Below are 11,520 nucleotides of genomic sequence, written 5' to 3'. Positions count from 1 at the left end.
AACTTCGTAAAATTGAGGAATGTTAGTTTTTAATTGGGATCACTATCCGTATAATTAAGGAACAAGAAGTTACGTAAAATTAAGGAAATAAAAATATAACAATCAGTAAACATGATTTATTCAATTAAGGAAATATTTTTACCTAAAAAATGAAGAAATTGAATAGTAAAGAGCACTTGCATAATAAAACATAAAATTGACCAGAGCTAGCATCAAGTATCGCCATAAAATTGAGGAAAGTTAGTTTTTAATTGGGAGAACTATCCCTATAATTAAAGAACAAGAATAAGGTAAGTAATAAGGACATAAAAATATAATAGACAATATTCAATGAAGGAAATATTTTTAGAGAAAACTATCAAAATGGTCATTGAAAGATTTCAAAACTAACAAATTACTACTTGAAAGATATTTCGAAACCAAATGATCATTGAAAGAAGACTAGAATCCATAACATTTTGGTACTTTCGTCAAAATTTTGTTAGTGCCGTTACGGGAAAATGACATGGATGCTTGTGTGGCATCTAGTAGCCAAACGGCGCTGATTGACAGTGTACATTAGCACGTACGACGTCGTTTATGGCCTGAAGTTTTAAAAAAAAAGAAAGAAAGAAACCTGGGTGAAACGATACTGTCTTGCTGCCTCTCCCTCCCCCAACCGAATGGCTTCGTTGCTACCTATCCCTTCCCTCCCATCATTTGCAATCAAAATTAGGTCAACCCGACGAACCTCCATCGAACCCGACGTCCTTCCTATCTCCTCCCCCCATCGAACCCGACGTGGCCCCCCCAGCGTCGTCCTTCCTATCTCTTGCTTTGACTGTCTGTTTGCTTGAAGTGCGAGCGATGGGAATACAAATTCATCTTGAAGGTGATAGCTTGTTCGACTTTCTTCTGCACCCTCAACTCCTCTACTCATTCCCTCTTCTCATCATCACCTCCATCTCCCATCGAAATGTTACTGCAATCAAAATGATCAAAATTACGACAAGCTATCAACTTCGAGCAGACATATAATACAAGCAACAGACAACAATGCAATAGGAGACCACAACTTCAAGCAACACCAACTAGTTCAACATACCATTCGTCACCAAATCAAGTGAAAATCGGCTAATCTCGAGAGCGCTGATTCGGCTGAAGAGACTGCAGATGAACTCATCTGGATTGCAATGGAAGCAGCAGATGATCTTCAGCTAGGACTGTAGGAAACGACAAATCGGACTTAGGGCTGGCAAATCGGACTCCAATCAGACTTCAATTGGACAATCTATAGTTGAGAGACACTTCCCATACTTACCAATTAGCTTTATTAGCTACTGCAATTAAATCCACCTCGTTGAGATCGTCGGAGATGGAGACTCGGTACAGAGTTGTTGGTGGAGTCAAACTCAAGCTCGACGAGTCCGTGTGTCCACGACCTTCGGGGCGACGACATCGGTGGGGGGAGGGGTTCGATGGGGGGAGGAGATAGGAAGGACATCGGGTTCGATGGAGGTTCGTCGAGTTGCCCTAATTTTGATTGCAAATGGGGGGAGGGGAGAGAATAGGTAGCAACGACGCCGTTCGGTTGGGGGAGGGAGAGGCAGAAAGACGACGTCGTTTTGCCCAGGTTTCTTTCTTTCTTTATATTATTATAATATCATTAAAATGTAATATTGGAAAATATAATCAAATATGTACAAAATTTTATTATTCATAAAATATGATATATGATATTTTTCTCCATCTACGAGGTTATTGAATTGAAATGACAATTGAGATCACAAAAGTAAAACACAATTAAAATTTGATAGATAAATAAGTGTTTAATTATTTTCTAATTAGCATGATTATTTTTTATAATTCTTAAGAATTAAAAATAGAAAATTATAAAGAGAAAATCTATAGATCCGCTGCGGATCCTCCTACCAGTAGAAAAAGAAAACGAAGGAGAGGGAAAAAATAAAAGGAAAAGAAAAATAAATGATTAAAAAGGAAATCGGAGAAGAGGAGGAGCTCCTTAAATTTGCTTGTCCTTCTTAAGCGGTGCACGAATTCCGGAGCAAACATAATTTCGTCCATTACTGTGGCAGTGAGTGGTGTTTGGGTTGGGCACTGTGCTAATGGGCAGTGGCGATAATTACTTGTTTTTGTGGCGAGGTGGGGTTCAGGTCAGAGTTTGTGGGCGAGAGAGAATATGAAATCTATCTATCGTCCCCTTGTAATCAACCAACAAAGTTCTCGATTTGGGAAGGGGCCGGTTAGCACTTAGCAGCCACCGGCCCTGTTCGGGATTATCGGCAACGTTACTGGTCGCTAGTAACCGTGACTGAGTAGAGATGGCTTTCGATAGGGATGTGAATGAATCAACTCTAGTTTTTGATAAGATGGTGCAATATCTTGTAAGAAACTTGTCAATTTTAACATGATAAGATTGTTGTTAATTAATAAGTTTTCTTGCAAAATAATAAAAATCTTGCTATTTTTTAGAGATTCCTTAAAAATGAGCTTTTAAGGAGTCTCCTTATATAGTGGATACACTCTTGAAGTCCTCATAAAGTCACACCACTCTTATGACTTTGCGAGAGGTCGCGAGAGTACGCGAGAGTAGAGCCACCATTGCATGATCATATTGCAGCATGAAACGTACTCCCTGGACAAATGGACAGTGCTTTGCAAAAGAGGCTCCTTAATTAACTGTGGAAGGTATACTTTGTGAACCTCAATTGTGAGAAGTGGCGGGTGGCACCTGTATTGAAAAGGCTTTGTAACCTTCGCTACAGAAAGCGAAAGTGGCTCTCGTGATGAGGAGGGATCACTCCCCAACTAGAGGTGAGGACTCTGTAACATTCGCTATAGGACTTTGTTTAAGCAAAGATTGTTCCCGTAAAGGAAGTTTCTTATCCTCCTCTATAGAATGCAAATGTGACTCTATTGGTGACGATAAAAATTTATTTTGTCCTCTTTCAAGACGGTATTTTGTCATCTTTAATTTTAGGTTTTTATTTTTATTTTATTTATGAGATTAATTTCCTAGTGATATGTCATAAATTTTCTTTTATAGGACCATAATTTTTTTAAAAATTAGACATATGGCCAATTAAATTTTTCTGTGGTGTTTATAATTCTTGTATATATTGTATATATTTATTTTAGTACATTTATATAACATTTTTATAATAATTATCTTGATTCAATCTTAACACAATAAAATATTTTAAATGATTAATTTCAAGTTTTATACAATAATCAATTAATAAAATTAGACTAATTTTGAATGATTCGACAAATATGCAACTAACAACCCACAATTAGTGTGCAAATGTATATTTATTTAAGATTTTGTATATTAAAAAGGTTTATTATATATACATATATACACAAACTCGATTACACATTTTTAAATATAAAAATTTATGCATATTTATTTTCAAAAGTTTTATTTTTATTTTTTATATAATCATATATATATATATATAATGATTTTCAGTTTACAATAGAAATTAGGTTAATACTTAATAGTTTTTATTTTTTAAAATTAATTCAATAATTTTGTTTCATTAATAATGATGGATCATTTATTACAACAAGAGTTAATTTTACTTGTATATAAAACTAGTTTTTAGCACCTGTGCGCTGCACAAATTTTATAAAGAAAATTCTATTTTAAAAGTTTAAATGGAAACAATAATTGTATAAACTTTTAGTTTATATCAACATGTAAAAGTTTGTTTTTTATATCTATAAACTTTAATGCGGTAAATTCAGACTTGTAATAGAAGAATATATATCAAATATATATGAAAAATCTTGAGTAGGGAACTCATGTAATATATACATCATTGTAATTATCAATTTAATTTCCAAGAAAATTTATTTGAAATTTGAATATTTTTAGATAAAATCATTAGTTTTATTTGATGAAAGAATTATACTCTCACAACCTATCAAAACTTTTCAACTCCATTATTTCCTTGTGCTCTATGATAGCTGATAATTCATATATTATTTTTTAACTTGAATACTTTAAGATAAAATAATCAATCACTTGAATGGAAAACTTATTTAATTGAGCTTTTATAAGATTAACTATAATTCTAGGAAATTTTTAGATTGATTTTAAATTTATACAATTATAAATGATTCTTTATTTTCTTAATTACGAATATATTTATTTATTAATGAAATAACAATAAGTGATCGAAATTTTAAAATATTCTCTTCTTTGAATCTTTTCTTTATATTTATATATATAGCTATTAATTGTAATATTAACTATTATCTTTTAAATTTTGTATAGTATATTAACATATGAATTAATCTTACTTTATAATATATGGATATGGATGTATGGATTACATCAGCCGCATTTTGGTCGTTTTGTAATTGATTTTATATGATTTTATGCTCGCTCCATGTCCCAATCAAACATAGATATTGTATCAAAATTTCAATTTTAATACCTCTAACTCCAATTTCCTACAAATTCTAATCCAGCTCGATGCCCATCTTGCAAACCGAACGCCCTCCAGGGATCAGAGTTGAGATTACATATGCTTGAAACGGTAAAGGAAGATTAGCACGAGGAGAGGTGAGGGGCTAACTTTGGCAACCCGAAAGTAGAGGGGTCACTTTCGCTTGAAATGCATAGTAAGGGGGGGTCTTCTAATACTGCATCAAAGTGTGGGGTTCTTGGTGCAAGAGAAGGGAAGGGACGTTGGTGATGAAGGGAAAGAAAGAGAAACGGGCGGAGGGCCGGTAGAGGAGGCAGGGGGGTCAACGAGGGCGTGGGGAGACTGGACCGGTCAAACTCGCAAGGACCAAAGGTGGGAGTGGGGACAGGATGGGGACTGTTCATCTGACACGTTAGATGCCGTCATCTGTTCTCTTCGCCCGGAGGATCAGTGCCCCACCCCAACTTCGAGGACCCATCCCCATTGCCCATTTCCTTCCACCCAGACCCAAAATTTAACTTTAATTGTTTATTTCCTTCCTTCCCTTAAAATCACGGACATTGTCAGCTCATTAGCTGATAATAACGATAATTCCATCCGAGCGTCGGTTTGATCGTATTTTACGAGTTGCTTTTTGAGAATTTCGAATCTTTCTTTTACTATAAGTAAAGTTCGCTGAGTTACATCGTCGTAAATAATAATGATTGATTTTTACTTTTTTTTTCCCCAAAGGACACTACCTATTATTAAAAAATATAATAAGCCTTGACTATTTGAATTCGAGTCAAATCGAACCACACATGACAAAACCTTTTTAGATCGTATGTCTTATTCCACTCTTTGGTCGTACAAGAGGCCGATAGTCTAATATCAATGTAAGAAATAATGTGAAATAAAAGAGGCACATAGTGCCACCGGTTTATGCTGCTACATTAACATCTATTTCTCTTGAACCATGCATTTTTTTTCAATTATAAGAGAGCCCGTGAGTGTATATTATCTATGATAAGACTAGAACTTGAAATCTTATTTTTTTTTTTTGCTAAGTACTCAAATAATAAAGAGAAAAGATACTCAACCTTCAAAATTAATTCACGTGAATATATTTCTTACCATTATTATCAATAATCAATTAATGTAAATTTTTAATTAGAAAATAAAAGAGGGGCAATTTCGGAACACCGATTCTACATTCTCCTACGTTAATCTCCTTCCCCGACCAGACCGCCATTTAAAAGCCCAGCAAAGCGGGAGGCATTTGGTAAAGCCCTCCTCGTCTTTGGAGAATGCTGCCATGGAGATCTGAAACTGAAGGGACGCTGCTAATGCTGCTGCTTCTGCTTCTTAACTGAGATAGAAAGAAGAGCGAGGGAGAGAAGCAGAGGTAGAAGAAGAGGAAGATGATGACGGGAATGGTGCAGGACCAGAGCCTGGAGAAACAGATAGAGAAGCACATGGGTGGCTGCATGGCCGGCCTCTTCCACATCTTCGACCGCCCCCACTCCTTTCCAGCCAAGCGCCTCGTCTCCCCCAAACGCCTCCCTCCCTCCTCCCCTGTCTGCCCTCTTTCTCCCTCCCCTCCATTTCTTCCCTCCTTTTTTTTTTCCTTTGGGATCAATCTTACAATCTTGTCTTCTGATTTCAGGTGCTCGATCCGACCTGCGATGAGGTCGACAGGGCCGCGGGGCCTCCGCCGGACCAATACCCGAGGTCATCCCCTCTGAGGGACATACGCTCGCCCGCCCGGGAACCTAGCACCCCGTCGGAGGCTTCATCAGCTGCCGCGAGATCCCCTTTCCCCTTCCCGTTATTCGAGCTCAAGGGAGGTACCAGATCTCCCTGGAAGTGCTCCAGGGAGGCGCCCAGGCTCTCCCTCGACAGCCGGGCCACCACCGACGCCAGGGGAGCCCTCGACCCCCGCGGCAACGCTGCTGCACAGCCAGCAGACGTTCCGAATGCCGGGGACTGGCTGCCAGGGGAAGAGAACGACCGGCAGGGGAGATCCCCGAGCGTCATCGCTCGGCTCATGGGGCTTGATAACTTGCCCCGCTCCGATCCCGAGCCCGCCAAGAATGCCGAACTCCGGAGATCCGCTTCTGAATCTCGGGTCAATAAAGATCTGTATCGGTTCATTGAGGGGAACAATTTCCAGCAGAATCAGTTGCAGCAGCAACAGTCCACCGTTCCGAGCAATGTGACCAGAGAGAGGGTGAAAATAGGAGATGCGAAATCGAGGAATGTGAGGGTTGAGCAGCCCGTGAAAGTGCAGCATAGAGGGGCGGGGCTGGGCCAGCGGAAAAGCTTCTATGACTCCACGGACTTCTTCCCGGAGCCCACAAAACGGAGCGCGTTAATCTGTGAGGACATTGAGAGGAGGTTAAGGATAAGGGGGATCGACGAGCCCTCCAGGGATCTGGAGACCCTGAAGCAAATCCTCGATGCTCTGCAGCTCAAAGGATTGCTGCACTCGAAGAGGCCTATTGGCGGCAATGTCACTCGTCAGAGGAACTTTGTGTACGAGAAGGGCTTCTCCGACTCCCCCATCGTGCTCATGAAGCCTTCGAGGCCTAGCAACAGATTTGACAGCAAGAGCGGGAGCGATTCCCAACAATCCAACTTCAGGTCCAGGCCCACCTTGGTTCGCCGGAGCAGTCCCTCTGCTGCCAGGGAGGCATTGCCGGTGACCGCAGCTAGCCCGAGGCGGGACAACGGGAAGGGCCAGAGCAGGGGAAGGGCTGCGTCTACCGTCTCCCCGACTAGAAGCGACAGTGGCGCGAAGAGCCCGAGCAGGAGGCCGGTGGCAGATGCAGAGCAGAAGAGGCCGGTGTCCCCGGTTCAGTCCCCCAAGATCGATCTGGGCATACGTCAATCCAATCAAACATTCACGAACCGATCTCCGAAGATCCAGAAACCGGTTCCCGATGTTTACCCCGCGGAGGATGAGTCGTCCACAGTATCGGAGAGCAGCATCAGCACACCTTCTCAGACAGACACAGAGGTAGTTGGTTTTTCTGCCACTTTTTTTGCTGTTGGTATCGTGAGGATTGGATTCGGCTGATGAGAACTAAAATTCCATCGATGATTTTCAGAGGCTGAAGGCGGAGGAATACAAGGACGGGAGGAGCCTGCTGGAGAGGTGCGACAAGCTGCTGCACAGCATAGCCGAGATGACGGCGACGGCCGAGCTGCAGCCGAGCCCTGTGTCGGTGCTCGACGCGGCGTCGTTTTACAAGGACGAGTCATCGCCTTCCCCTGTCATGATGAAACGCAGCATGGATTTCACTAAAGGTAAGTCATAAAAACGAAAGAAAAAAAGCGCATCCCCTCTTTTCCTGTGGGCTGAGTAATTAATGAATGGCCAAAAAAAAAAAGAAAAAAAGAAAACTGACTTGACAACAGTTTCAGTAACAACTGGCAATTTCGGTTTCTATGGACTAATTTCAGTACGGTTTTGTTAAGATGATCTCCATCACCATAATACGTTTAATACTTTTAATTTAAGTATTTACTATTTCAGTTTAAATATTTAATATTTTTAATAATCGTGATTAATACAAGTATTTTTTTACTACTGAAGTGTTTACGATTAAAATGTTTACTATTTTGTATAATCCATAAGAAATAACAAAAGTACTAAATATTTTAATTAAAATACTAAATATTTGAACTAAAATACTAAATCTGTCACGGTGATACGGAATCATATTATAATTTCTCAATATCATTAATAATTTCATTAAAAATTAAAATAATTTGTACGTGAGTTTGGTTAGATTGGGCAACTTCTTGCTTTGCTCGGTTGTGGTTTTCTAATCCTTTGTACCGTCCGGTTTCTGCAAACCATTTAAAGCGCGTCCTAAATCTCGGACCAACATGATGGGGTAGGACCAATCCACTCATCATAGAAGGCCCAGGTTATGAAATCCTCCAACTACCTTGACCATTAACTGTAAATTCGGTCGTCGAAATGAAAGGACTGAAAGGGCTGGCATCGATGAACACGATGTGTTGCGATGTGCTGCGGGTCTTAAGAAGCGGCACCTGTCGAATGGATAGATGAAGGGATTAAAGTGGAAGGTTTTCTTTTAATGGTCTTGTTATGGAGTCGAGGGGTATGGTACGGGATCCTATCAGTATTTATTATATGAATATATATTATAATAGGAAATGTTGAATGTATTTGTTTAAGCAGTAGAGCGTTGGTCGGGTCAGAAAAGTGCTTAGTATTCAGTCATAGGAACGGAACACACTTCGAGCAATTTGTTTATTCGTTGCTTTTTGTGCCAAGTGGAATATATCAGAGAGTAACCTCTAACCTTTGAAGTTTGGTGAGAGTCTCGTGGATTTTCTTTTTTTAATTATAACTAGACGAATGACCATGCAGTATTGAAAAGATGGCTAATCATTTATGTCATAAGTTTATAGATGAGATAGAATGTTTACAAATAACAAATATTTATCCATTATTACACTAATAGAGTTGACTATAAGAAAGTTAATATTTAGCTATTGATTACTTTTTATTAATTCTATTTCAATTAAAGTTCTTAATTTTGATTCTTCAATAAGTTGATGATGTGCTACAAAATAATTAAATAAATATTTTATACTTAAAAAATATTAAATTTTCGTAGTTTGTATAATATGAAAATTTGTGCTTTGTTAATATGTTAAGAACGCGTATAAATAATTAATTATTTTTTAATTTATTTTTAGACTATATTAGATAAATTTTCATCTTCAGTAACTGAAGAACTTTTAGAATTCTATATTATGAGCCACCTACGTCCTTGGTGGCGTTGTCCGATATATTGTTCTGGCTTTTATTATTATACATAGATTATTCATTTTCAGTTTTCTAAAATTTCACTTTTAAGAAAATCACGCGTGTCCAATCTATAAGTTTAAGCCGATGGCAACTATTCTAATTCCTCTGAAAAATCATTCAGATCGAAAGTCATCGATTCATTTTTTTATGGTGAAATTCACATCATTAAATTAATCTTGGCAAATCTGACGGTTTCCTTACTAGGATCAGATAATTTTCGTTGATAGTTTCCATTAAATTGTTAGGTGGTAAAATTCATGATTTTTTATGGTTACGAATATAATTTTTGGGTGAGCTGGGTCTGATTAGAAGGAAAAAGAGCCAAAGAGAATCATTGGGCAGATGGGGACCATTTTACTAATTCATGGGATGGATAAAACTCAAACATGTGCGTGAAGGCTTGCTATCACGTGGGATTGATGGCACTCCCCAAGTCCAATCTCCGTTGATACAATTAATTTAGTCAATAAAACAAACCCATTACTTCGAGAAAATTAAATGAAAAAAAAATCTTGTAGTTTAATTTCACCTTATTAATATTCGTTTTGTTTAATTTTATCTGATGATTTGAGCTTATTCCATGTTCAGATCATTCGGATGACTTGGACGATGATCTATGGAGCTTAATCTCGTTCAAACGGGAGGAGAGCTCAGATGATGCCGACTTCGTCTACATCTCGGACATCCTCCGGGCTTCGAGTTACCTGCCTGAAGACTCTGATGTCTTCCTACTGCTCGAAAAGCAGCAGTATCTCAAGGGCAAAGACACCTCCAAGGCCTCAAGGATGCAGAGGAGGCTGATATTTGACACGATCATAGAGATTCTAGAGCGGAAACGTCAGCTTCCTCCGCATTGGAGGACGAACTCCTCTGCCCTTGAGACGCCATCCGTGCAGCAGATATGGTCGGAGTTCCAAATGATCCGAGACAGGGACGCATCGGAGGATGATCTATTCGAGGTTATATGCGGAGTACTGAGGAAGGACCTGATCACAATGGATGCGCTCACTGGGTGGGGGAAATGCCCGGTCGAGGTGTCGGAGTCAGTGCTAGACATCGAGAGGCTAATCTTCAAAGATCTGATCAGCGAGACCATTCGGGACCTCGCAGCTTGCGGCACCGAATATACCGACAAGGTCCAGGCGCCCAGACGTAGGTTGGTTTTCTGAAGAGTACAGGGAAGTTAGTATAAGAGGAAGCCATGGTTGAATATTTCCAGAGTGCTTATTCATTTTCTTTTTCTTTTTTTAAATTTTTTTGGTGATCTTGTTCTGCTCGAACTCTTGGTTTATTGTTTCCTCTCCTCTTTAGGGGGATAAATTTATAACTTTTAATAAGTATTCCATCCTTTTTTCAAGATGATGGATATTTTCGGCATATTGGCTGAGTAGGATTTTGTGTTAGCGTTACGAGGTGCGTTCCATCAATTTAGTCACTTCAAAACCAAGCAACATCTGATACAACTACCTTCCCATAATAATTTTCTCTTCAATCATTTGCCCTTTTTCCTATTTATTACACAAGACGGATCCAACCGTACAGGGTAAAATGGATATAAAGAGGGAAAATTGGTTTCCCTGATTTTAGGTTAAATATAAACGACACTGTACTGAATCCTTTTTCTTGTTTCCCATATCAGGAGCCGGGTGTGATGAATCTTATGATTGGGAAAGCATGGGGTGATAATGACATATTCTAACTTTTAACTTTGCCCTAAGACGAAGGCTCTCTATAGACTGAGAGCATGTGTATTTTGTCTTAAAAGTGACGGATAGGTCGAATCATTAGCTTCTTTTTTTTTTAATACCCTGAAAATTGGTGATTTAATTTTTTGATCGGACTAAAAATTGATGATTATGATGAGTTGTTGTGGGTTATAGATTTCTTCTCGGCATGCTCGCTTCCTCTATATCTCATATTATGGCTCCTGCAGCTTCTGCTGCATATATATATATATATATATAGTTATATTTTTCTAACATGGTGTACAGATTTTGCCTGACTAATTTCTGAAATTCCGTGAATCTCCAGCGATGCACAGAGCGGATAATCGCGTCAAAAATGTTCCGGTGGTTCCAAGAGGTTTCGAATCCAAAATCGAGTGGATACTTGAGCTCATTCTTGAACATTAATTATATATCCGCGGAGTTTTTTACTGCATATTTGACAATTTCTCCATTCCCATTAGCACAAGTCTAGAAATGGTAGCTTAAAGGTAATTTCACTTTGATAGGAAAAATAGCAGATATGATTTTG

At 38.9% G+C, this 11,520-nt stretch overlaps 1 protein-coding gene across 1 annotated transcript; it reads left to right on the top strand.

The window, feature by feature from the left end:
* Positions 1-5,669: 5,669 nt before the first annotated feature.
* Positions 5,670-10,641, top strand: LOC116211626 (protein LONGIFOLIA 1). The gene is made up of 4 exons (XM_031546084.1): positions 5,670-5,992; positions 6,082-7,434; positions 7,526-7,724; positions 9,853-10,641. Exons 1-4 carry the CDS (start codon positions 5,837-5,839, stop codon positions 10,431-10,433), a joined length of 2,289 nt encoding a protein of 762 aa, XP_031401944.1. The 5' UTR covers positions 5,670-5,836; the 3' UTR covers positions 10,434-10,641.
* Positions 10,642-11,520: the final 879 nt, after the last annotated feature.

Source organism: Punica granatum, chromosome 6 (genome assembly GCF_007655135.1).
Source record: "Punica granatum isolate Tunisia-2019 chromosome 6, ASM765513v2, whole genome shotgun sequence".
Taxonomy (NCBI): Eukaryota; Viridiplantae; Streptophyta; class Magnoliopsida; order Myrtales; family Lythraceae; genus Punica; species Punica granatum.
The sequence above is the reverse complement of the archived record's forward strand: the minus strand, read 5'-3'. Positions and strand labels throughout refer to the sequence as shown.